This window comes from Durotheca rogersii (assembly GCF_024521655.1).
Source record: "Durotheca rogersii strain YMJ 92031201 chromosome Unknown GGS23scaffold_44, whole genome shotgun sequence".
NCBI classification, from domain to species: Eukaryota; Fungi; Ascomycota; class Sordariomycetes; order Xylariales; family Xylariaceae; genus Durotheca; species Durotheca rogersii.
This window is the reverse complement of record NW_026251275.1, coordinates 71,050-96,080: the sequence shown is the minus strand read 5'-3', so window position 1 is coordinate 96,080 and position 25,031 is coordinate 71,050. Positions and strand designations below refer to the sequence as shown.

General features: G+C 52.4%; 7 protein-coding genes and 1 non-coding gene across 8 annotated transcripts; 4 read left to right on the top strand and 4 right to left on the bottom strand.

Moving 5' to 3' along the window:
* Nucleotides 1–72: 72 nt before the first annotated feature.
* On the bottom strand, nt 73–1,503 carry GGS23DRAFT_601093 (3-deoxy-7-phosphoheptulonate synthase; the record flags this gene model as incomplete). Its single annotated transcript, XM_051519168.1, has 3 exons — nt 73–386; nt 445–1,224; nt 1,473–1,503. 3 exons carry the CDS (start codon nt 1,501–1,503, stop codon nt 73–75), a joined length of 1,125 nt encoding a protein of 374 aa, XP_051367465.1.
* Nucleotides 1,504–3,774: 2,271 nt separating this feature from the next.
* On the top strand, nt 3,775–5,263 carry GGS23DRAFT_601092 (SGNH hydrolase; the record flags this gene model as incomplete). Its single annotated transcript, XM_051519167.1, has 3 exons — nt 3,775–3,966; nt 4,050–4,585; nt 4,648–5,263. 3 exons carry the CDS (start codon nt 3,775–3,777, stop codon nt 5,261–5,263), a joined length of 1,344 nt encoding a protein of 447 aa, XP_051367464.1.
* Nucleotides 5,264–7,122: 1,859 nt separating this feature from the next.
* GGS23DRAFT_394808 (uncharacterized protein) lies at nt 7,123–8,441 on the top strand. The gene is made up of 2 exons (XM_051513541.1): nt 7,123–7,445; nt 7,532–8,441. The coding sequence occupies exons 1-2, from the start codon at nt 7,320–7,322 to the stop codon at nt 8,423–8,425; spliced, it is 1,020 nt and encodes a 339-aa protein (XP_051367463.1). The 5' UTR covers nt 7,123–7,319; the 3' UTR covers nt 8,426–8,441.
* A 1,056-nt stretch (nt 8,442–9,497) lies between these two features.
* On the bottom strand, nt 9,498–10,554 carry GGS23DRAFT_601090 (uncharacterized protein; the record flags this gene model as incomplete). Its single annotated transcript, XM_051519166.1, has 2 exons — nt 9,498–10,045; nt 10,170–10,554. The coding sequence occupies 2 exons, from the start codon at nt 10,552–10,554 to the stop codon at nt 9,498–9,500; spliced, it is 933 nt and encodes a 310-aa protein (XP_051367462.1).
* A 7,205-nt stretch (nt 10,555–17,759) lies between these two features.
* Nucleotides 17,760–17,833, bottom strand: GGS23DRAFT_t83. Its single transcript has one exon. It is a non-coding gene; the product is annotated as a tRNA-Lys (tRNA).
* A 279-nt stretch (nt 17,834–18,112) lies between these two features.
* Nucleotides 18,113–19,787, top strand: GGS23DRAFT_588714 (putative 60S ribosomal protein L13). Its single transcript, XM_051517564.1, has 5 exons — nt 18,113–18,333; nt 18,477–18,510; nt 18,604–18,650; nt 18,734–18,892; nt 18,959–19,787. Exons 1-5 carry the CDS (start codon nt 18,331–18,333, stop codon nt 19,358–19,360), a joined length of 645 nt encoding a protein of 214 aa, XP_051367461.1. The 5' UTR covers nt 18,113–18,330; the 3' UTR covers nt 19,361–19,787.
* A 133-nt stretch (nt 19,788–19,920) lies between these two features.
* On the bottom strand, nt 19,921–22,302 carry GGS23DRAFT_607984 (ARM repeat-containing protein; the record flags this gene model as incomplete). The annotated part of the gene is made up of 5 exons (XM_051520137.1): nt 19,921–21,410; nt 21,482–21,616; nt 21,684–21,806; nt 21,884–22,015; nt 22,137–22,302. The coding sequence occupies 5 exons, from the start codon at nt 22,300–22,302 to the stop codon at nt 19,921–19,923; spliced, it is 2,046 nt and encodes a 681-aa protein (XP_051367460.1).
* Nucleotides 22,303–23,465: 1,163 nt separating this feature from the next.
* On the top strand, nt 23,466–24,863 carry GGS23DRAFT_394615 (uncharacterized protein). Its single transcript, XM_051513540.1, has one exon. The coding sequence runs from the start codon at nt 23,826–23,828 to the stop codon at nt 24,441–24,443; it is 618 nt and encodes a 205-aa protein (XP_051367459.1). The 5' UTR covers nt 23,466–23,825; the 3' UTR covers nt 24,444–24,863.
* Nucleotides 24,864–25,031: the final 168 nt, after the last annotated feature.

Genomic DNA, 25,031 nt, shown 5'->3' with positions numbered 1-25,031 from the left:
AGCCAATGCCACCCTCTCATGAAACTCGCGGGTAAATGAATTTTACCGAGTCCGGCACTTCGGTCTAGCAGCCTACTCTTCCTCGATGAGAGTTGCCTTGGGCTCTGCGTTGTTAGTATTGGGCACTCCATTCTTCTCCCTTCGTGCCCGGACCGCCGCTGCCAGGTCTTCGAGGACCTCAACGGTCGTCACCCAGTCGATGCAGGCATCTGTGATGCTCACACCCTTCCTCAGGCCAGATGGGCCCTCGAGAGGAACCTTTTGGTTTCCCTCATTGATGTTGGACTCGATCATAAGGCCGATGATGGCCTTTTCGCCCTCCCTCACCTGGTCGCCGACGACCCTAGCAACCTTGGGTTGGTTCCGGTGGTCCTTGTTGGAATTTCCTACGACGTGATCAGCGAGGGGTAGAACGCATCATCCCGCGGCGAGAACGCGGCTTACCGTGCGAACAGTCGACCATGATGGCCATCTTCTGCCCCTTCCTCGTCAATGTGTCTTTGGCGGCCTGGATACTCTCCTTGTCGTAGTTGGGGCCCTTGGTGCCGCCCCTGAGGATGACGAACCCGTGTTCGTTGCCCTTGGTCCTCGTGATGGCCGCCAGTCCTTGCTTGGTCACGCCCATGAAGTGATGCTTGGAAGCTGCGGCTCCGATGGCATCAATGGCAACACCCAGGTTCCCGTCGGTGCCGTTCTTGAAGCCGATGGGAAAAGAGAGGCCCGAGGCCAACTCACGGTGTAGCTGAGATTCCGTGGTGCGGGCGCCAATGGCTCCGACGGAGATGAAGTCCGCTAGGAACTGAGGGGATATGGTATCTAGCATCTCGCTGGCGATAGGGATACCCGAATTGGTCAGATCGCTGAACATCTGCCGTGACAAGCGGAGGCCCTTGTTGATCTTGAAGCTATTGTCGATATCGGGGTCGTTAATGAGACCTTTCCAGCCGACAGTGGTCCGCGGCTTCTCGAGGTAAGCACGCATGATGATACATAAATCGTCCGACAGCTTCTCCGACAGCTCATGGAGGCGCTGAGCGTACTCGTGGGCCATGGCCGGGTCATGGATGGAGCAGGGACCCACGACAACCAAGAGACGGTCATTGCGGCCCATGATGATGGCAACGGCGTCTCTGCGGCCCTTGACGACAGTCTGCAATGAAGCATCGGTCATGGGGATCTCGGAGATGAGCAATGCTGGTGGGATGAGAGGGTCCTGACCCAGGACTGCCGTGTCCAAGTACATCAGCATTCTTGTCCGGTTTTGCCGCCTTACGACCTACGATGGTATACGCTTGCAGGTAGATAGGACCGAGCAGATAGAAAGGGTATAAGAAAGAGGAACAGGCTGAGAGAAGGCATTCACAATCTAGGTCCCACTGAGAAAAAAAAAACGAGAACAACGTAAAATGAAGAAGAGAGGTAGACAGAGAACCGGGGTGTACGACAACGAGTGGTCTGGCGGCCTCACATACCTCTCATGTCGTCGGCCACGAGGGGCGCCATGTTGATACCTGGCATATCGATACCTAGGGCGGGCGGACGGGTAGGGTAATCGAGGATCTGTAACGGAGCACAGGCAGCCAACCGACGGCGAGTAGGCAAGCGGCTAACTGTAGACAGTCGTAGCAGTGGGCGTTTGCTACTCAGGATCCGGGCCGCGGCGGATAGATGCGTGATGCCAGATGTCGGCGCCGTCGCGGTTGGTGGCCTCGAGCAACGGGGATAACTCGACGGTCGAGATGAGTCAGACTGCCAAGCCGATCTCGTCTCCGGTAGGGAGGACAGGGGAGGAGGAGGATAGGAAGAGCGGAATAGCAACAAAAGGGGGGGGGGAGAAGGGAGAGGAAGATGAGAGCGAGGAAGTTTGCAGGTTTTTCCCTATTTGCTAAGGTGGCGAGCCTCTCGATGCAACGGCCCGATGCTCCTCCTGGTTTCCTGGTTGGTGGTTCCTGGGCTCTCCGAGAACTCGTTGCCGAGCAGCACTAGGTAGGTATGCTTGCCGCTTCTCCCCCGAGGGCGAAGTTGACGAGAGCCGACCGAGCTGGGCAGATTGGCTTGGGATTAGGCCGTGCCAGCCGGGAATTTTGTCGTGGGATATTCGTGAACCTTTATATGCGGACGTCTTCAGAGTGAGGTTAGACAAAGCGGAGGGCAAAAAATCGCCGCCGATCAAAGTCGAATACCGCCAACGTCAAAGGCCATGTCGCTGCCAACGCATGATAGGTACCACTGCTGGGTATAGTACAAGGCAGGCTAGGTACCTAAGGTAAGTGTAGGTACCTACGAGGAGGTACCTCTTAAGGTACAATACCTCAACTGTGCAGGGGGGCAGATGTTGCACGCTAACTAAACCGGGAGATCGTAGCCGGCGTTAGGGGTCCCTAACAGGTACCTAAAGTGCCTACCTAGGTAGGCAAGTAAATGCAATGTACCTACGTATGGACACCTTAGGTGCCTGAGAGGGGCCAAGAGAGGGGGTATATACTACGAAGGTGTTACGTGAGATACTTGCAGTAGTACATCATCGCTACATGGGACACAAGGAGCCAATGCTGTAGTCCCAATTGCATACAGGAAGTACCTCTTTCTCCTAGGCACAATACAGGTACATAACGTCTACATGAGCACCCTCCGATGGGAGAGGTGCCTGCCGTCAGCTTTGCCCAAGTCATGCTCATCCTCTCTCACATCACCTCCCTCATTTTTTTGCATCGCTTCTAGGCCTCTTTTCCCTCCCATACACTCGCGCCAACGCCTCCGCCGCCTCCTCCCACTTCGCCCGCCGCCTCGTTATCATCGGCACCCCCTCGAGACTGCGCAGAGAGGCGGCCTGTGCTGGACGCAAGCTGGCAGCATGGACAGACAGGCGGGGCCCGTACTCGATGCGTCGAGTAACGCGGGTCTGGGAAAATGACGAGAAAGAGAGCCAGGAACAGTTGATAGGTAAGTAATAAGCGAGAAGAAAAAGGGGAAGCAGGCGGGAGAGGGGAAATACCCCACCGCCGTGTCAGACGCCGCGCTCGTCGATGATCTCTACTTCGTCACTGGCTCTTCGCAGATGTTCGTGCCTCTCCTGTAGCTGTAGCTCCACTAGCGAAGCTCGAGTCGCTAGGTAATGTTCGGAATCCCCCGCGCCCGGGGGTTGGCCGTGCCGTTTATGTGACTACTTCCAGCCTCCTCTTATGGGGAGCCTTCGTGCCGTGCATGCGTTTCCGTATGGATAAGCGCGGAGGGGGGGATGTCATACTACAACCTCCAAACCGCCTACCTCCCCCTCTGCGTTCATCGTGGGCGACCAGTCAACTACCGCTTAAGCGTGTCCAGATCGAGTTCTTTCTATGCGTTGGCGCAAGAGAACGCGCGTGGGCGCCCGCGTGTGCAGATGCCTACCAATAAGGGCTCTCTACGCCCTGCGTGCATCGCCGCTTCGGACTCGAAGTAGGCACGGTACGCCCGTGGCCTCCGGGTCGCTGTAGGGCTCCCCTCATATATCATCCACTAGATTGGGCGAGTGCGACGGTCCTGGGTGATTGGGGGTGGTTACGAACCCGCCCTGTGCCGCCCTGCGGCTAAATGGCGGCCCGCCGACAGGCCAATATAGCCGCGGAAGCAGAGTGTCCGCCATCTTACCCATCTTCCCTCTCTCAGCCGCCTCCGTGCCGCTTTCGCAATGCCAATAAGTATCGAGGCTGCCGCCATGCCTCCTAGAGCCCGCCTCCGCCTGGGTACCCGGCTCTTTTATGGCCTTCACCTGTTGTCGTCGGTACAGGAACCATGTCGTCCAACGCGCTGAGAGGCCTCAGCTTCAGGCTCACACTCGCAGCTATCTGGTGGTCGTGGTTTGCATTATACGCCGCTGCACGACCCGCGTGTAATGTGCGCCAGGAGGAAGATTCGCATTGGGTAGCGACATGGACGTCCATGCCGCAGTTGGTGGAACCGAATAATATGCCGCCGTCCCCGTTCGTACGTTGTGTTCCCCTCCTCTCTCGTCCGCCGGGACGCGGATCTGTTGAGTATCTATTCCGGGCTCTAAACGTGAAATGTAGTCGGGCTCGGCTGCATTCAGAGACGCCACCCTGCGCCAAACGCTCCATCTATCCATCGGCGCCGAGAGGCTTCGCTTTCAGATCTCGAACACCTTCGGTGGCAGCGATCTGCCCATCACGGGAGCCTCGGTAGCCTTCCCGACCGGGGGCAAGTCTGGTGTCAACGGCATCGACACCGCAACCCTGAGGGGCCTCACTTTCAACGGCTCTACCTCGGTCACCGTTCCTAGGGGCCAGGTTGCCTACACGGATCCCGTCGACTTCAAAGTCGACCCCCAGTCCACTATCACCGTCAGCCTGTACTCGCAACCCGGTCAGTCCGGGAGCAGCATCACCGGGCACCCGGGAAGCCGGACAACGTCGTGGATGCAGCAAGGAAACCGCGTGAACGCTTCGACGGTCACGGGGGCGAGCACCGTGCATTGGTATTTCCTCACTGCCGTCGAGGCCTGGGTCCCGAAGTCGACCACCGCCTTGGTGATTCTCGGCGACAGCATCACCGATGGACGTGGAAGCACAGACGACGCCAACAATAGGTAGGCGCAGCCAGGCTTCCACCCTGTAGTTGGTAAGGTCAGTCTCGCTGACCAATCCTCAGGTGGCCCGACCTTCTCCTGGCTAGGATGCAGGAAGAAGGGATTACCAATATTGCTGTGTGCAATCAGGCAGCAGGCGGCAACACGGTCTTGACGGGCGGGCTCGGTCCGCCCCTCATGCAGCGCTATAAGCGAGATCTCCTCACCACCGCCGGCGCCAAGTACGCTCTCATCTTCGAAGGTGTGAACGATATCGGTGGAGGTTCTACGGATTCGGGATCGCAGACGCGCATCGGCAATAGTCTAATCTCGGCCTTCAAGACTATCGCCAGCGACGCGAAGGCAGCCGGCCTGACCGTGATCGGGGCTACCATTACGCCGTTTGGCGGGAGCGGGCAGAGCTACAGCCACCCGACCCGGGATCAGACGCGGCAGAGGGTGAACCAGTGGATCATGGGCGGGGGCGAGGGTAGTTTCGACGCGGCCGTCGACTTCGCGAAGATTCTAGCCAACCCTTCGAACGCGGCCAACCTGGCGTCCCAGTACGACGGCGGCGACCACCTCCATCCTAACGTCGCCGGGTACCAGGCCATCGCTGACAAATTCCCGCTCGGCATCTTCGGAGCGAACGCCACCACCGCCACCACCACCACCACCACCACCACCACCACGACGTGAGTCAGCCCGAATCGATGGGTCGCCGGTTCTCATTAGGCAAACGGAAGGGCAGCGACGGCTACGGTGCGGGCGTCATACTGGCGTCGAGGTTTCCGGCTGAGGAGAGGGGGGGGGGGGGCGTGGGTATCTATAGGTAGTGCCCAGAAGTAATAGAGTAAGAAAAGGAAGGGGGAGGGGGTGATCCATTCTCACGCCCTCGACCAGGCCCTATAAATACAAGCCGCGTAGGCTCAGCCAGTAGAGAATACCTACCACCTAAGACGTCGTGTGAGCATACCGGCGGCATGACCTTATTCTCCACCGGCTATGTGAGACAGGTCACACAGTAAGGCTGCATATATATATAGCTAGAGGCTGCACGAAGCGATGGGTGAGGTCATGAAATGGCAGAAGGTGAGATTAGCAGAAGGGGGACTGGGTGTCTACCTCGGGTGCCTAGGCATGTTGGGTACTAGGTATAGTAGGTATTGCTATGGGTTCGCCGTGAACTTGGTGAGGTAGGCTGGCTTGACTGGAAAGCGTCTCTTTGATATCTCCTCGAGAAGATACTGGGTGATGAGTAGCATTACGTAGGCTCCTCAGATGGATGGTGCCAGACCCGGCAAGATCCAGCAAGACCCGGCTGGCCGTGAAGCAAAGCTGAAACGTGCGGTCAAGAGATTCTTTGCGCAAGTGTGTTGCACTACAGCATCGGCTGCGACGATCAGGTCTTAAGAGATGTGGATGCGAGAGGCCGTGGAAGAAGGCAGAGGCATTCTCCGAGCTCCATTCTCGCTTCGTTCTCGCTCCGATTCTAGGCACCTTGGGTTCGATACCTACCTCCTACCTCTTCGTCATCCTACTGTAGGAGGTACCTAATTGAATACCGCTACGAGTAGTAGGCAGACGGGCAGACAGCAGGTTTATGGATTGCGTGTGCACCATTGCAAGAGGTACCTACCTTAAATACATAGGTAGGTAAGGTACCTAAGGAGATATTCATATTGGCAGGTTGGGTAGGTACCTTAGGTACCTCTGGAATTTACCCACTGGTAAATGGAGGCAATTGGAATATTAGGTACCTCTAACGTGGGTAGGTACAGATCCGTAGGTTACTTAACGAAGGATAGGTTCGATTCCTAACAGCGCTACTTGGTAGTCTTCGCTATGTTAGCTCATCCGGTACCTACCTAGGTACCTGTAATTCGGTACATCCCTCCCTCCCTCTCCCTCTCTCCCTCTCTCTCCCTCTCGCCGCCACCTCTTCATCGTCGAGTCCTGAAATGTGCGAGCGAGAGTCTCCTTTTATTCTGTCCTTCCCTACCTCTTTTTTTTTTCTTCTTCCCATTCCATCATATTAACCTCTTCTGCCGTGTCCATCTTCTGCTCGTTATTTCTTTGTTTATTTCGTTTAATCCTCTGCTCATCTCCGCCGTCCCTCCTCTCCCCCCAGCCCCCTTTTACCCTCTCCCGCTTGATCCCCTGCCTCTCTCCCCGGGACGCCTTCTGAAGTCCTCCGTCGGCCTCCCCGTCTCTTATCCGCGCGATTCCTTTGAGCGGCTGCGGATCGATCGACGACGGGGGAACGCCCTGCAACCAGCCACACCCTTCGCCAGCCATTTTCATTCCCATTCCAAGCAGCAGCAGGCTGCAGCAGCCAAGAGCCAATTCCTCGCCATCTAGTCATTTCTTTTCCCCGCCAAAAGCCGCCGCCGCCTCCTCCTCCTCCACCCTCGCAGAGAGAGAGAAGGCCTATTACCAGTCCTGTGCAATATATAGGTACCTTAACAACATTACACTATGGCCTCTTCCTGCTAGGCCGAGCTGCCTATCTTTCTCCTTTCGTAATTGAGTGATTGGCACTGCTGCATTGCCCTTGCCGGTGTCGTCAGCATCATCCTTCTCCTCACCATATTTATCGCCATAATCATCGTAATTCTCCTCGTCGTCGTTATCGTTGTTACCTACCGCCACTTTTTGCCAGCCACCCTACTAATTCTCGCAACCTCTCCTCTCCACCGAGCTTCTATCGAGCCTTACACACCCCCCCCTACCCCCGTGATTCCCAATCATAGACATGTTCGATTCACATTGGCCCGAGTTGACCCGGAAGAGGGTGAGGGAGGACGACGGAGAAGGAAATGGCCAGATTGGCACGAGAGAAGCCATGAGCGGTAGTCTGGGCTTCACCGAACATCGCAGTGTTAGTGATACCGATCTACACCCTCCTCCGCCCGCATTCCCTTGCCGTACGCGACCATCTAGCTAACGCACCGACCTCGCCAACAGAAACGCCTCCAGTCTCTCCCCCTACGCACCTCTCCCGCACAGAAACGGTGGCCGGGTCCCCCGCGGTTCCCTCACGTTGGCGCCGTCACTGTCGCCGCTCCCACGACCATCACTCCGACCGATTCCGACTCGGAAGACCTGCAATACCAGCAACAACCGAGTCCAGCTATGGATGTGGACCGGGACACGGACATGACGATGGACTCTTCGCCTCAGTATCCCGCGCCCGACGCTCTCCGGCCCGATCGCGTCGACCTTAGCGTTACCGGACGAATGCCCACCCCTATTCACTGCACCTTCGCCGCTCAAGTACGTGGATGTAGCTGGGGTCCCATTAACCACACGATACATCCCGGAGATCGGTCCACCGTCGCTGCCGTGTTGGAGGATGGCGTCGGCTTCGCCGCCGGCGGCCACTCATTCCCGCTCCAACACGATGACTCTTCCGTCCCTCGGTCGCTGGGCGGCGCCGAATGGTCCATGGTCCAGAACCGACGCCTTCCGTCACCGATTAGCGAGAGCGGCGGCGAGGAAACGCCTACCAGCCCGGGCATGGTGCTGGACTCACGATTGCCCGCAAGCTCTCATCTTCAGACGCCTCGCCTACCAACCCCCCACGCCATGGCCATCCACCCTAATATTCAGACCCTTCCGCCGGCTGCCGACGGCGACACTGGCATGATGGATACCGACCCCACATCCACCTCCACCGCGTCCGCTCCCGCGACGCCCTCGCTCAGAGGCAAATTCGGCCATTCGCGCAGCAAACACACGCTCAATTCATGGACCCTCCAACCCGGCATGAAGAGGTCATTCAGTATAGGTTACCGAGCTGACTGCGAGAAGTGTCGGATGAAGATTCCGGGCCACTTCAATCATATTATCATCTCCTAACATGGAGGCGACGGGACGCCTCTATCGATTGCTTACGAGCTCGGATGGATGAGCGTTGGTTGCGTCAGAGACGATGCCGAGGTTTGCAAGTGGGCCGAACTTATGGCAGGTCGAGCACCCGCCTTTCTCGGACGCTTGGATTTGCTAATCCAGTTTGTGTTCCAATTCGTGTCCGAAAGGTGGTCTGGAGAGAATGTACAGGTTCGAGCACCGACGCAGCATTGTAGCGTTAAGCTATGGGGCTTCCCCCTGACGTACATTGAATACGTTCGCGATATACCTCTCCATTTCCCTCTCTCCTCTCCCTTTCTCCTTTTTTTTTTCGGACACTCGCGCAACACGGTCATTATCGCTTGCGGTCGTTAGCTCTGGGCTATCAGCTGCGCGGAGGAGCGTGTGGTTGACTAGCATCCGTTTTCTCTTTGTATACTTTGTTTCCCTATGTCAGGAGTCGTGCTTGTCTATGGCGTCTTGGGGAGGGATCGGCCGGGGCGTAACTCACCAAATTGCGGGCCTCATTTCAGCATATCGAAATTTCCTGTACGCTATCGTTGGTACTACGTATTTTGCCACAGCAATTGCTGCTGCTGGTAAGGGTTGTCGCCCGAGCGGTTTACCCGTGGTCATCAACCGACCCTAGACCCCTGGGGTTTAATGGGAGGTCGACTAAGGGCCTGCCCGTGTGTGTGTGTGTGTGTCGTCTCGAGCGGAACCGGAGGAGTCGTGGGCCGTGGTAGAGACGGGACACAATTGCGATGATACTTGATTCACGAGGGTCTAGTACGCCGAGCCTGATGCTCCGCCCGTCTACTACAACTAATAGTACAGCAGTCTCGTATCCTCCTCCACTTTTCTAGTAGAGATTCGTGCACATCTGCTAGTTTTCGAACATTATGGTAGCCCGTATGTACATGTAAATGCGTGGTTCCGAGGGGTGTAGCTTGTTGGCTCGTCGTGAACTTGTCACGTCATCGTCATCGCCCCCTACCCGATCCTTGGCGGTGCGGATTTTCAACTTCCTTCGTCGTAAATTCATTCTCGCCGTGTTTACGCCTGTTTCGTCTTCTCGCCCTCACCACCATCCCGTTTTCTTAGTTTCGCCGCCGCCGCTCGACTTCTCGTCTAGGCCGACCTGGTCCAACGCCCCCCCCTGTCTCTGGTTCTCGCGCTCCCGTTCGAATGCCTCCTTCGCCTTGTCCTTCAGTACCTGCTGCGACTCGTCGATCGTCTTGGCGAAGCCGAGAGACTCCTCGGCCGTCTCTTCCTTCTTCAGACCGCTAAATAGCCACGCGGCGAACCCCTTTTTCTTCGATGGTTCGACCTCGCTCTCCCTCGCGTCCTCCTCCGCGGCGCGCAGCTCCGCTCCCGCCTCTGGGGCCATAGGCCTCGGTGCCGATAATAGCGGCGGCAGGCTCAGGCCCGCCTCGCGGGCCTTGGCCTCGGCTTCCTCCACCAGGGTGATCTGCTCCTCGGTGGCGCGGCCCGTCATGTAGGCGAGGCGCGCGGCCTCGAGGCTGTCGGCCTTGTACTGTTTTTGCAGGGCGAAGAACTCGGCTCGTCGCTTATGGTTGTAAATCATCATGTCGCCGGCGGCGTAGACGGTAACGAAGACGGCGAGGCCTACTGACGATTAGTGGCCGAGAAATTGACATGTCGGGTAGATAGATATAGGTAGGTTAAAATTAGACAGGTCAAGAGAAAGAGAAAAGGGAAAAAAAAAAAGCATGGGGTAGGGAGGCTGTACCGCTGAACCCGACCAAGCCTGCGACAGTGAACTTGTGGGCAGCATCGAAGTACCTTCTCGACGCATTCAAGAGACGGTCGAACCGCGACACGTCGTGTCTCCGCGCAGCGAGGTGCGCCGCTCTCAGGCGGCGCACGCGCTCCTCTATGGTCTCGGATGCTGTCGACGAGGCCGTGGACGACGACGGGCGAGGAGCGCCGGGGGCGCGGCTCGGGGACGACCCGGAGCTCGGGGAGGCTCGGTGGGAGGAGGAAGAGGAGGAGGAGGGCGAACCGGCCGACTGGGGGGATGCGAGCGGGGCTTTGGAGTGGGCGTGCAGCGTGTTAGAGGTGAAGCGTGTGGCGTCGGCGACGCTCCGCGTCCGCGGGCTGTACTCGACGGCCATGGCTGCGGGCGTCCGGGAGGAACGATATGGCCCGTGTCGTCTCCTCTTGGGGGGCGTACGGGAGGGGGTGGACAGAGAGAAGCCAGGTAGAGGGAACAGCAGGGGGGGGAATGCCGGTGGAGAATTGATGAATGGACTCTGGCCGGGACAAATAGAGCCGGGCAACTGGGCGTAGGGTGGAGGCTCGGGGTAGACCAGGCCAGAGGGCGGCGCTGAGGCGGGATACGGGACGAGAAAGCAGGAGATGGAAAATAATAGCGAGGGACGCCGGCGTGGAGAGGACCGGGGCGGGTAGGAAGCTACCTAGCGACCTTAGTATTGGGGTCCGGCCGGTTCGACTTGCTGTCGGGAATGCAATATAGGAGGGATCGCTTCAGAATGTAATTATCGAGGGCATCCAAGCTCTCACTCTGGTTTGAACGATACCCATGCTCCCCACGGATATACCAGTACTGGGATATATCTCTAGTGCCTTGTACGTATCGGCACCAGCTTGTTCCCTTTTTCCTTGTAGGTACGTAGTAATATGAACTGCTCGTATGTTTGTATCGGCATCGATCCCGAAGGTGAGGAAAGGCGAGAGGGTATGTGGACGGGCAGTATATGCAGCTAGCCCATCTTCAGGTTGGCTGGGAAATTTTTTTTCTTCTCGTCTTCCAAACTGCCCGCTTTTGGAGGTGGGAGGGGGGGGAGATACTTGGTTGCTTTCTACCTCTGTTAGCGACTCTTGTGCGTTTTAGTAGCGGTTCCTTTCGTAGCCTTGCTACCTTAATCTTAAGGTACGTAAAACGAGTTAAAAGGTAAACCTAGTTAATTAATTAAAGGTATAAAAACTAAACTACTAAAAGGGTTTAAATATAGCGTTTTATAAATAATTAGCTGTTACGTGTTTTTCTTTAATTCTATTAATTATAGGGCTCTTTTCTTAATGCCTAATTCCTTAGGTATTATACTACTCCTCCTTTTACGAAAGGATCGTTCCTAATCCTTAACGGGCGCGTCTTACGATGATTTTTAGTATTAAGCTTTATTAATATTATTTTTACGTAATCCTAAGCTAATTTTTTAACCGTTAACGATCTTATTTTAATAGGCGTTTATTAGCATATTATAAACTACGTACGGGATGCCTATCGTTAACGTACGCCGGAAATAGGTTAGTCCCGTTATATTTACTCGGTATTTCGATACCTCCGGGGCTCCTTATCCTATACGTATTACCGGCGTAATAACTTACGATCGCTTACGGGCCGTCGTAATAAGGTTCGTATTTATTTAACCTTTAACGAACTCTTAATACCTAGTTTCCCGGAACGTAAGTCCTAATAAGTCCTTTCTTTTTTTATAGGTAGGCTCGTATTTAATCTCGCGATACTTTTAGGTTATTATAGTAACTTCGAGCCATCGGCGCTTCGTATTATTTCGCTAGTTATTATACGAACTATAGCTCCTCTTTTTTTATCGCTTCGCGAACGTATTCGGCGAATTTTACTTATTATTACTTTTATAAAGGCTACGTACCGAATATAAGGAAGAAACTACTATAGCCGTTTAGCTTTAACGTTTTATTATATATCGTAAGGGCTCGACGTAAAAGCTTAAAAAGGCTTCGTATTATTAGGTTCGTTTAATATTCTCGTAGTATTATACGTTTAACGTTACCGTTAGCCTTTTCGACCTTACCGTTACCTTTAGGGCGTAACGGTATAATAGGTTTTACGACGGAATTATATTAACGATGTTATTAAATAGCCTCGTCGCTCGTAAACGCTACGCCGTTATTACTTATTTATTCGCGGGGATATCCGAAGGTTTCGCCGATACGAGTTAATAACGGGATATAGTCTTTAAACGCGGTTAACGGTACGACTTCGCCTTCGACTTATTCGGTAGCGTATTCGACGGTAATAAATAACGTCGATTAATTAATAAATATATAATTAATCGCTTATTTCGTAAGCGGCGTAAGCGGTAGGATAGTTTATAGGTCTAGTAGCGTTAGATCCGGCTTTTTTATAAGCTAATAGGTCGGATATTCCATAATAATTTATTATACCGCGAGCGTAATCTCGGGATATTAATATAGCCTTAAAGTCTCCTTAAAGATAACTCTTATTATAATATACCTTCGATCGTAATATACGCCTCGTAGTTTTACTAATAATTTATCGTATTCGATAACGTTTTAAAGGCCTATCGTTTCGTTAGTTATTCCGGTAGCGTATAGCGGCTTTCCTTAAGCTTTAGTATATTAATTAACCTTATATAGTCTTCCTTAATATATTACGAAATATTTTTTAATTTAATCCTCGCTAAGAGCGCTCGGCGGCGGCTACCGAAGCTAAAGGTATTCGTAAATCGCTTAGATATCGAAACGCGTAAGCTCGTAAGGATATTTAATAACTTTTCCGGATATCGCTTCTTCCGTAAACGGTAGTATCCCGTTTATTAGTATTTCCGAATTATTAGGTAGCCTTAATAAGTAATCGGTTAAAACGTTAGCTTTTCTAACTCTATAAACGATCCTAATGTTATAATACTTAATAATATTTAAAAAACGTATAATTCGGATAAGCTACTTAGTTTTAATATTAATAGTCTTTAATAATTTATAATCCGTAATTACCGTAACGTTTCCTTCTTTTACCTAGTAGCGCTAGTATTAAAGCGTTAATAAGATATATAAAAGCTTTCGCTCCTAAGCGGAGTAGCGAAACTACGTTTCCGTAAGTTTCCGCGAGAAATACGTTATTAGATAGAATATTTATTAATCGCCGTAGAAATAAGGTTATTATAATACCGCGCCGATATCCTTTTAGCTAGAATTAGTATCGATAATAAATAATCGCCTTTAATCGTAATCTTTTACTACGGGCGCCGTTATAATCTTATCGCGGATTAGCTTTTATATTATTATAGCCTCGTCGTTTAGCTTTACGGGAGCGTTTTTAAGTCCTTTTATTACGTCCGTAAGGGGTAAGGAATGCCTAGCGAAGTTCTTAATAAGATACCGAAAGTAGCTTATTACGTAAATAAAAGCTTTAATTTCCGTAGTCGTTATTAGTTAGGGTCGATTTCTAATGGTAGCGATTTTCGCTAGATTAATTTAGATATTATCCTTAAAGATAAGGAAGCTTAGGAATACGCCTTTCCTAACGAATAATTATAATTTTCTAGAGTTAATTATTATGCCGTATAAGGCGAGCCGGGCGAATAATAATCTTACTCTTTCGTTAAGTTATTCTAAGGTATCGCCTTAAATGGTTACGTCGTTTAAGAGGCTAGCTACGAATTCTTAAAATAGCTCGAGAATTTCTTCTATAAAGGCTTAAAAGGTAGCTAGAGCGTTAGTTAATCCTATGGATATTATAATTTATTCGTAGATACCGAAAGGTATTACGAAAGCTATTTTCTCGTAATATTCGTCGGCGATATAAATATATTAAAAGCTATTAAGTAAATCGATAAACGTATATTATCGATAGCCTATTACTTTATAAACTTAGTTTATAGCGTTAGATAAAAGGTAAGCGTATTTTTTAATGCGCTTATTTAGTTTACGATAATTATAATAAAAGCGCTAGATAACGTTTTAATCGGTTTTCTTTAGTATTACCGTTTAATTAGGAACCTTCTTAGGCGTAAGTAGTAATGGAAATACTTACGGGCTCTTATTCTTACGTATAATCGTACCTTTATACTTCTTAACGAAATCTCGTAAGGCTTGCTTTTATAATAAGCTATATCTTCTTAGCGGTAGTTTTACGGGAGCGTAATTACTAGTATTAATATAATACTGTATCTTCGCGCCGATATCCGTTCGTTTCTTATTAGGATTAAATAAGCCTAGGAAGTCCTTAGCGTAACGTTTTAAATGCTCGTTAACGATAGGGTTAGAAACTAAGGTATCCTTATGTTATTTAATACCGGATATAGGTTCGTTCGACGTAAAGGCTAGGTCTCCGACGATATAGATAATTAATAAGTTAATAGGTTAAAGCATCGGATAATTATCGTATCGATTTAAGGTAATTAGTTTATTTCTTATAATATTATATTTATAGTTAATACCTTACTTATAAAATATATCCTTACCGATCGTAAGGTCTTTTAAGAAGGTACCGTTAGGTACGATTCCGGCGGATAACGTAAAGGGATTAGATTATCCGTCGGGTATTTTAAATCGAGTCGTTACGATAGCATTATATATTACCGTAGGTTCTATACCGTTAATACTTCGTATAGCGGATCGTCGTTTCGACGCGTATAGTTTTAGGCTTATTATAACTATTTCCGAAATATAATAAGTAACGTAACCGTAGTCGAAGAATATTATAATCGTTTAATCCGTTATCGTTTTAATATAAAATAAGTTATAAGGCTTTCTAGCGTCTTCTCGTAATAATTTATCTCTATATAGTAATAATTTATCGCCGGCGTTTACTTCGACCTAGTAAACGCGGTTATTCTAAGCTTTAAAATCTTCGAAGATACCTTTTAGTTATTTCTCGATTTTTAAGTTATCGAGGATATCTTTAGAACTACGGTCGTCCTTGTTTTTTTCGTCGGGCTCGTAGTCGGCGGCGACGTAACTCCGCTTCTCTTTATCCTTACCCTTACCCTTATTCTTTTACTTATTATATATATTATTAATCTTTTTAGCGAAATTACTACGTCCGGCGGTTACTACGTCGTATAAGATACCTTTAAACGTAACCTTTTTACCTTTAGCTAATTACTAGCGTAGGAATTTTAATAATTACTTATAATCGTAAGCTTAGTATCCTTTCTTTCCTTTCGGATACCTTAGTTATAAAACCGTTTTCTTCGTTAGTTACGTAGACCTTACGATCGTCAGTTCTCGGATCGGAGATCTAGGATACCTTAATTACCTTTAGGAAGGTATCTCGGGTATCTAGCTACCGTATTTAAGCTATACTTAGTTTCGATGACGTAGTTACCGATATATTTAGCTAATAAAACGAAACCGAGCCGCTATATAGTTATATTATAATTATTAGCGTACCGTAAACTTTAGCTTTAATCGCTTTACGCGTAAGAGATCCTACGTAGCGGAATATACGTTCGATAATATCGTACGTATTTTATATAGGAAGGCCGTTTTTTATAACCATCTAGATATTAAGTAAGTAGTTACGGATTAAATCGAAAACTACCTCGCGGATTTATATTATTTACTATCCCTAGTAAGGTAATTTATAAAATGCCTTACGTAAGCGGCGTACGAAGTTAATAATACTTTCGTTTTAGAAAGGTAGTAACGTCGTAAGCGACGTTATTAGGCTATAAAGTACGTAATTATTTACGAGTACTTAAAGGATGCCTTTTACGAAGGTTACTTACGAAGGTAAGTAATTTTAAGCGAAGATAACGACCTATTAAAAGTCGCTTATTAATTCGATCCTTACTTATTATATTTAGTAATTATATAGGACCTATACGCCTTAAAAACGGTTTTAAATATCGTTAAGTTTTTAAAGGGTTATATTATCGGCTTATATTAGTCGATGGTTTAAAGGTATTACGACTTTATTCTTATTATCCGATAAATAAAGGTATATTATTTCGCTAGGGAGGATTATTCCCGGTTATAAAGCCTTAACTTTTGCCTCCTACCGCGTAAACGTTACGCTTAGCGCCGTATATCCGTAAAAATTAATTCTTCCCGACGTATATCGTAAGCTAGGTTCGGCTTTTTATACGGGTAAAAACGGTACCGGATACGTAACTACCGCTATTAGCGGCGGCCTAACCGGCGGAACGGCGTAAGGAGCCGCTAAAGGTACGGCTAAATAAGTAGTAAGAAGTATTACGAAAGAAGCGATAAGAAGGGTTATAAGAAAAGCTATGCTTATTATTAAAGATAAGGCTTAAATAAAAGCTAAGCCTTAAGGATTATATTATAAAATAACCTTAGACCTAGGCTATTTAGGCTATTATTACCTCGTATTTCTTAAGACCTTACTTATCGGCGGTAAAGTAAATTAAATAGCCTTAGTTCGTATAGAAAAACTTAAAATAACCCGTTTAAGTAATTAACTTATAGATTAATTAATTTTACGATTCTTACGCTTCGTAATATATTTTATTATTATTTATAACTATTATTATATAGGTTCGAGGCGCTCGTCGAAACGCTATTTAAAGCTTTACTCGAGGCTAGCTCGAAGCTCTTCCATACGGGAGGTCGTTTTTATACGGAAATTACGAGCTAAAAGTTCCATGCGTTTATAAGTACCGTTTATTATTCTACCGTAGGTAACTCGATTACTTATAAGGGCTTTTAGGTCGGTAGTAGGCTCGACGTTCGTCTCTCCTAGCGGGGAGAACTCTGGGATAGGCGGTAAGGATATCGTAGAATATTAAGGACGGCTCGTAAAGCCGTAAAAAGATTAAGAATAGCTTTAATTACTATTAATCGATTAATAGCTATACTACTAGCGTTCTACCTATAATAAATAGTTATTTATACGTTTTAGTAGCGGTTTTTTTCGTAGCCTCGCTACCTTAATCTTAAGGTACGTAAAACGAGTTAAAAGGTAAATCTAATTAATTAATTAAAGGTATAAAAACTAAACTATTAAAAGGGTTTAAATATAGCGTTTTACGAATAGTTAGCTGTTACGTGTTTTTCCTTAATTCCATTAATTACAGGGCTCCTTTCTTAATGCCTGATTCCTTAGGTGCCATACTCTAGGGTATATGATCGGAGGGGCGTCGTTGAGAGGATAACGATGTAGCGGGGCAGGCGACGGATTGTACCTCTTAGCGATCAGGGACTCGTAGATCAGGTACCATCTCTGGTACATACATGCTTAGGAGGTACCTACCTAGGTACCTAAAGTATGCAAGAAAATGTACTCGTCAATCCGTTGCCAATTGACCCCTCTCCCGTCTCCCCACTTCTTCCCCTCCGCCTTTGGGTGCTGTCCTGCTATCTCTGCGCGTCATCGACCTACACCTTAGGCAGATATTGATTGTACAAAACTATCGAAGACGGGAAGATCAAAAGCTATGTAGAGATGAGGGCGGTAATAACGGTGCTGCACTGAGAACTACGGTCAAGGATAAAGGAGTATAAGCATACGGAGGAGAGGGAGACATCAGTAATATACAGGCATCGTCACATCACGCATGTACAGACACAGGATTTATGGACAGCAGATTTAAGAACAAAAAAGACGCGCCCCTGGGGGGGCTCGAACCCCCAGCCTTGGGATTAAAAGTCCCACGCTCTGACCAATTGAGCTACACGGGCATTGACACGCCTCTGCACGAAAGTGCAGTTCTATGACCGAAAGGCGCAGAATGAGTGGGAGCTCCAAACCCTCACGGCACAACTTTTGATTGGAAGTTGCGACCTACACTGGCTAAAAACCCTTAAATAACTCTTGCCCGGCGCCGAATTGTGCGTGCCCAGCCACACACACCACACCGCCGCTTAGATAAGGTGGGCGCAGTTGCTCCACCCCCACCCCCGACCATAAAAGTGCGGCGCGGTACGTCGGTACCTCCCTAGGGTTTTCAAGCCCTCCCCAAAATTTTGCCGAAGGTACGCTTTGGTAGGCCCGATCAGTTTTCCCGCGTCTTTCCCCGTCCCCAGCAAAAGACGCCATAGGGAAATCTGGGAAATCTGGAATACTCTCGTGCCTCCCACCTGGAGATTCGACCACCTTCTCGCCCCAAATATACCAATTCCTCCTCTTCTTCTCTCGTTCCCATCACCCGCCCTCTCTTGGTCGCACATCCGGCACAATGGTGAGCATCCTGCACCCCTCCTCCGCAACGGGCCCATTCCCGTCGGGCACATGGCATCACCCAGACATCAATCCCACGCCTCTCTCCCGTCCTGCTACGGCAGCGGCAAGCCGGCGGCGTGCTGACACCCATCGACTCTGTAGGCGATCAAGCACAACAACCAGATCCAGAAAAACCGTACGTCCTCGACCCACCCGCATCCCTTCGACACCGGCGACGCCACACCCAGGCCGCTACGATAGAGCCGCCGTGCTGACCAGATTCGCGCAGACTTCCGGAAGGATTGGCAGCGTCGGGTCCGCACTCACTTCGACCAGGTACGCAGAGACGTGACGGGCGAGACGGTGGTTTTTTTTTTTCCCTCCTTTTCTGACGATAAGGTGGATGGGGAGAAATATAGCCGAGCAAGAAGCTCCGACGCCGTGCCGCGCGCAGTGCTAAGGCTGCCGCCGTCGCCCCCCGACCTGTCGACAAGCTACGGCCCGTCGTCCGATGCCCGACTATCAAGTACAACCGCCGTCTTCGCGCCGGCCGCGGTTTCACTCTCGCTGAGCTGAAGGTACACACTCGCTAGGGGGGAATTCCCACGTCCAGGCCAGAAACACCCCGTCTAACGCCACTGCAGGAAGCCGGCATTCCCCGCCTCGTAGCCCCCACAATCGGTATCGCCGTCGATCACCGCCGGCAGAACCCCAGCGAAGAGTCTCTCGCCGCCAATGTCGCCCGCCTCAAGGCCTACAAGGCTCGCCTGATCGTCTTCCCCCGCAAGGGCGCCAAGCACCCCAAGGCCGGCGACACCAAGGACATCGACCTCGCCAACACCAAGACCGTCTCGAGCCTCGGATCGGGCCTACCCATCGTCCCCAGGGTCCAGGCTATCACCGAGATCAGCAAGAGCGATCTGCCAAAGCCGATCGAGGGCGGCGCGTACACGAGACTTCGCAAGGCCAGGAGCGACGCGAGACTGTTGGGCGTACGGGAAAAGCGGGCCAAGGAGAAGGCGGAGGCGGAGGCCAACAAGAAATAGACGTAGGGCGAATCCTGAAGGGGGTCTGCACGGGAGTCCGGACGGCATTCTTACGGGTTCTGCTTTTGTTCTGATGTTGGACGGTCATGGCGGGTTGGCTTGCGGTCCCTGTGTACTAGGAGAGAACTGTGATATCCATTCTCTCGACACACACGCAACGAGGCCGACGCATTATTGCATCTTCCGGTTTGCTCTAGGTCATTCTCAATGGGAAATCAAAAAAGACATGAATGAACGAACATGCCCTCTAATTGCGCTCCGACGGTGCCGTGTCGTTATTTCGTACTAATACGAGGGGGACGGGACGCGTATTGTTAGGGAGAGAGGATCGGGTCGTGAAATCAGATGCTACGGGAAGGGGCAGGAAGACAATACTAGGCATCGTGCCCCAAATATTGACAACACTTGTATCTGTGTCTTTGCTGGGGGCTAACCGTTCAATCGCACGAATGACCAGCTGAATTCGTCTAATCTACGGGTCTAAGGAGCCCAGGTCTGATGCATTCATTACTGCCCGTAATTTCGACTTTGTACCACTTCCACTCCTACTCCTTGCCCTACTACTCCTTGTCCTTGCCATTGTCTCGGTCACCGAGGACCAGGCTCCCGCCGGCCGCCAGGATGCGGCTGAGCGTGTCCCTCGACGCGGGGGAGAGCTCGTCGGGGCACCGCTTCAGCAGCTCGGCCACGAGAACCAGCCCGTTCTCCCGGTCCACCTTGGCCATGGCCGCTGCCCGGGCCGGGTCCGCTTGCTGCGGCTCGAGCGGGCCCAGCCCGCCTATCGCCGCCGAGAGATCCGGCGCCGGTCCGGGTCCGGGAGCGGCTGCCGGGTGGCCCGCCGCCTCCGCCTCCTCCGCCGCGGCGGCGGGGGGCTTCTCGCCGGTGACGGTCTCGGCGAGCAGGCGCACGACTTCGGGGTGGCGCTGCAGCGCGCGCGCGACGGCCGCGGCGGCAGCGCCCCCCTCCGCCGAGCGCACCATCAGCGCGAGCACGAACCAGAGCTCGGACCGGAGCACGGGGAACTTGGCCTGCAGGCCGAGGGAGAGCAGAGCGTCCGGCAGCGCCGGGTACCGCGCGTAGAAGCCGCTCAGCAGCGCCTGCGCCTCGTCGGGCGCCGGGGGCGACGACGGGTCGGCGAGGAGCGCGGGGCCGACGGCCCCCCCGGAGTGCAGCAGCCGGCAGATGTTGGCGGCGGCGCGGGCCGTCTCCATCTTGATGGGCTCCTGGTCCGCCTTCCGGTGCAGCTCCAGCAGCCGGTGCAGGAGCGTCCGGGTGCCGGTTGGCGAGGGCGAGGGCGCTTCGGCGGCGAGGATGCGCCGCGCGTTGGCGGCGCAGCCGACGAGGAGGAGGCGCGCGAGCGACACGGCGTCGAACTGGATCTGCGGCTGCGTCTCGAGGTCCCAGACGCGGGGCAGGACGTCGGGCGCGAAGAGCCCGGCGTCGCCGATGAGGGCCTTGTTATCCGCCGGGATCGACAGGTTCTTCAGGAAGCTGAGGGCCGAGTGCAGCACCTGGACGTCCACGGCGGCCGGGTCCGACGAGAGGATCGCTATGAGGGATTTGTGCGTCGACAAGTCCCGTACCAGGGCGACGCTCGTAGTGTCGGAGCGGGCGATGTTCCCGAGGGCTAGGCAGGCCGCGCTCTGGAGGGGGGCGTGGGGGCTCAGGATCCAGCGCCGCAGCGTCTCGGCCTCGGGGCCGTCCAGCGGGCACAGAGAGACGAACCGGGGGTTGGCGGACAGGTCGGCGAGAGTTTTCGTGAAGGCTGACAGCAGCTCAACGAGCTGCGCCCTATCCTCATCGCCGTCACCGTCGCCGTTGGTCCGCGGGGCATCCGAGTCCTCGCAGGTCTTAGAGAAGGCCTGGAAGAAGAGACCGACAGCACCCGGCGTCGCGAGGAAGTTCTCCTGGAACTGCTCGTGGGAGAGGTACGCCAACGCCACGGACGACAGCCCGAGGAAGTCCTCGAGCTCAATCGGTACCGTCGGGTTCGTAACGAGGTCGAGGATAATGGCAGGCGTAGCAGGGTGTACAAGGTCGGCCTCAGGCTCTTCACGCTCGTCAGACAGAGCGGGCAGATAGGACCGCGTGGGCGTAAAAGAGAAAGGGGGGAGATCTTACCTTGACCCGCTACTAAACTTAGCAGCTTATAGATAATACCTAAGGAAGCCGATACCTTCTCAAGCCGAGGGCTCACGAGGAGGCCAACTAGGCTAGGGTTTACGCCGGCTTTATATGCGGCGATCTGTGCGGGTTCTGGTTGGCCGTGTTGTGTTCAGAAGGTTGTGTTCTAGTCAGGAGGAGGAGGTTTCTCATGTCTTACCATAGTCCACACAGATATTGTACAAGACGGGGATGGCGAAGGGAAGGAGGGAAGTATCCTCTTTAAGCAGCGCAACGATGCCAGGCAGACGACCCGACTCGACTACCCGTCGTCGGTTCTCGTCTACGCTTACTAGTAAGTCCGCGTTTGGGGGACCGCGAATAAAAGGGGGAGGGGGCGAGAGGGCAGAGGATGCGCACCTTTATCGGCGCAGGAGTTGCCGATAATCCTAAGGGCATGGGTGAGGAGAGATGGCCTGCTCTCGTCGGCGCCAACCAAGCTCAGGAAGAAGTCTAACAGCCCGGACTCCCCGAGCGCCACCCTCCACGGCTCTGTAAGATGGTGAGCGAGGTCAGCCAGGCTCGGCAATCGAACATAAGCGGATGAATACCATGTAACGCCGAGTATGTACGCCGACAAAGTTGAATGCTTTTTTTGCTGGTTCTACTTTACCTTGTCGGCTCCCGTTCCCGATCTTCTCCGCCAAGAGGTCGAGTTCCGGGGACTGGGCCTCCCGTAGCTCCCGAGCGGTCCTCGCAACCGGCTCGAGGGCTTCGGTGCGTCGCCCGTCATCCCCGGGGACGCTCTGGAAGAGCGCTTCGACTTCGTCCGGCGTCATGGCCCACAGCCCATCCCAACAGACGCGAGCTCGAGTATTACGATATCTCTTTGGGGGTGTGTGTGTGTGAAAGAGAGGGGGGTTGGAGGGGGGAAGCGATTGGTGGACGATGACCCAATGGGTCAAGAATACGTGGGTATAAGTGTACTAATACGTATATAGGGTGGTAGGTATATCTATATAGATAATAGGGGAGCCGTGTTTGGGGCCGCGTCAAGATGCCGAAAGGGAGTAGCCGGCAATTTCTGCAATGGGGGTGGTGATAATTAGTTGAAGGGGGAGAAGCTGGAGGAGGGTTGGTAATAATGGGTTAGGTGATGACGCCCAAGTGAAGAAGCGCATACGTGAATATGTAGATATCCGTTCAACGCGATGGTGCTGAGAAAGGGGCATCGATCTCCAAACAGGTATTTTCAATAACCTAGTAACTTACTTGCCCAGGTAACGCAGCAGTGCAATCGGGCGCCCCGGTAAGCAGGGCCATGCAGTCATCAGTATATATAAATGCGCATAGACAGAAAAAAGATGCATCTTGCACAATCGAGCATCTACCTACCTTAGGTGTCTATTGAATATCTATCCGTCGGATAGTTGGACATATCGCGGTTCCCTCGAGATGGTAGAACAGGTTATTAAGGAGGTTGCAAGATATATCTCACCGCTACTACGAGAGACGGGCGGGATGCAGCGAGACACACGATAATTTCGGGCAACGTCCGTCGAGAGAAATGGCGTTGAGTCACACCACCCACCGCTGTCTCGCCCTGAGGGCCGCCGGGCTGTGTAAGGATCTTTTCGCTCATCGCTATCCCTTTTCCATCACGGGTACGTCTACTAGCAGTCACTACTCTCTGTGAACAGCGCCCTGTCGGGGCGTCCACGCCCGACACCCTCCCCTCGAGCCCCTCCGTAGCGAGACGGGGTGGTTGGGGGGAGGTGGGCCGCGGGAGCACCGGCGGGAATCTCGCGTTGGCGAAGTTGCCCAATCTCGGCGGCCCTATACCTGTGAGATGCCGCGTGCCGCTGCGGGATTCCACGAACTACTCGCTACGCCATGACTGCGATGAGAGGGCGGCCACGTCGAGATCTAGCAGGCAGCAGCAGCAGCAGCAGCGCGCCCTGACGCAATCTCTCGGCTTCCCGCCCGTTTCATTGTTGGCCCAGGTCATACCTCGTACAGCTTTCAATCTCTGCCCTCGCCGTGCGACGCGAACTCGGCCGTGTTAGGGGCAAACACGTCCATTGACGTCCATCTCGGGTTAGGCATCTCCTCTGCCCGTGTCACTGGATCCAACTGCCGTCGAGAATGGAATCCTCTCACGAATTCGGCCATTGTCTTGCCTAGAAAGTGGTCCCGTAGGACAGGCTAGGCTCGAGTCCCCTCGTAGACGTTTAAAAAGCAGGGAAGAAGCCGAGACTGACACCGTCTCGTCTCCCCGCTGCTTAGTTCTCCCAAATCGCACTTCTCTTCGGCTCGTCTCAGCTCCGCACCGCTTCGTCTTCACCGCAGTCGCTCGTTCAGCATGGCCGTGCGTAGGTTCCTGTCTCTGGCTTGCCTGCTGGCCTCTCGCGTGGAAGCACAGGGTGGCTATTCGTACGGGAGTCCCCCCTCCGGTCCCGCCGCCGAGACCGTCACCGAGACCACCACCAAGACTGTTACGCAATCCCTATCTCAGTGTGGCAGCACCTCCACGACATTCTCTACCTCCGTATCCTTTACGCCGCCGGTGGTAAGCAACACGTACGGCTCTTGTCCCGGCTTCAACTGTGGGACGGTGCCGCCGTCGACGAGCGGGACAACGACTCCATGCCCCACCGTGACAGGTAAATTCACAGCCGGAACCCTGAAGCCCTCCGTGGGAATCACGTCTAACACAGGTGCCGCCGCAGTCTCAGTGCCGCCGCCGTCTAGCACTTCTACCACTTCCAGCGCTTCCAGCAGTCCTAGCACTTCTAGCAGCGTCTCGCTGTCGTCGCCCTGCAGCGCATCGTCGACGCCTACGGCGCCTCCCGCCACGGCGTCCCCGAGCACGCCGGTGTCAACTAGCGACTCGACAACCATCGGGGCTGGTGCGATCTCACCTAAGGCACTGGCGGTTGGGACTGTAGTCTCGGTGGTCGTAGCTAGTCTCCTACTATGAGCGCGAATCGCTGATAAGGGGGTGGAGAAGGAAGGGGTGGGTAGAGGAAAATCAAGGGGGACGACGTTGGTGTATGGGACAAGATGGTCAGCCTCCTCCAGTCTCGGTATAATAATGTCCTGTCACCTTGTCGTCGCTCTCTACGACTTAATGGCTGAGCTGACACGCTCGTAATCGATTGTATGGGTCCAGGCAGTTCCCCCGGACCGAGTCGGAGGTGTGTACTATTCACGGACAGGTAGTATAGCGTCGCGAGACCAAGGGAATTAATTAGCGCTTATCTTCTCCCCTTTAATAGCTGCTTTGGTTCCAGTCTCTCGTTGTGATAGCTAGGGGATCACCATGCCCGTTTCCTAATGTAAGGTGAATCTATTTCGTCAGTCTGTCGAGCTTCGGCGTGAGAGACCAGGTCTAATAGCATCGCCGGTTGCGGTAACGTAATGATGTGAGAGAGGACGTCATCGTCTTAGTAGGTATGGCTTGAATTCGAGAGAGTAAACGGGTACCAACTCAGCAGCAGACTACGATATCCAGCATTTCTATGTTTTCCCGCAGGCTTCGTCAGTCCGCCAACTTCGCGCCGATGCA

Excerpts from the sequence above, each read along its gene's own strand:
- GGS23DRAFT_394808 (XM_051513541.1), top strand. The coding sequence starts at position 7,320 with ATGTTCGATTCACATTGGCCCGAGTTGACCCGGAAGAGGGTGAGGGAG. Across the intron at positions 7,446-7,531 it reads GCTTCACCGAACATCGCAGT|AAACGCCTCCAGTCTCTCCC; the intron begins GTTAGTGATACC and ends CCTCGCCAACAG.
- GGS23DRAFT_588714 (XM_051517564.1), top strand. Across the intron at positions 18,511-18,603 it reads CAACCAGATCCAGAAAAACC|ACTTCCGGAAGGATTGGCAG; the intron begins GTACGTCCTCGA and ends AGATTCGCGCAG. Across the intron at positions 18,893-18,958 it reads TCACTCTCGCTGAGCTGAAG|GAAGCCGGCATTCCCCGCCT; the intron begins GTACACACTCGC and ends ACGCCACTGCAG.
- GGS23DRAFT_394615 (XM_051513540.1), top strand. The coding sequence starts at position 23,826 with ATGGCCGTGCGTAGGTTCCTGTCTCTGGCTTGCCTGCTGGCCTCTCGC.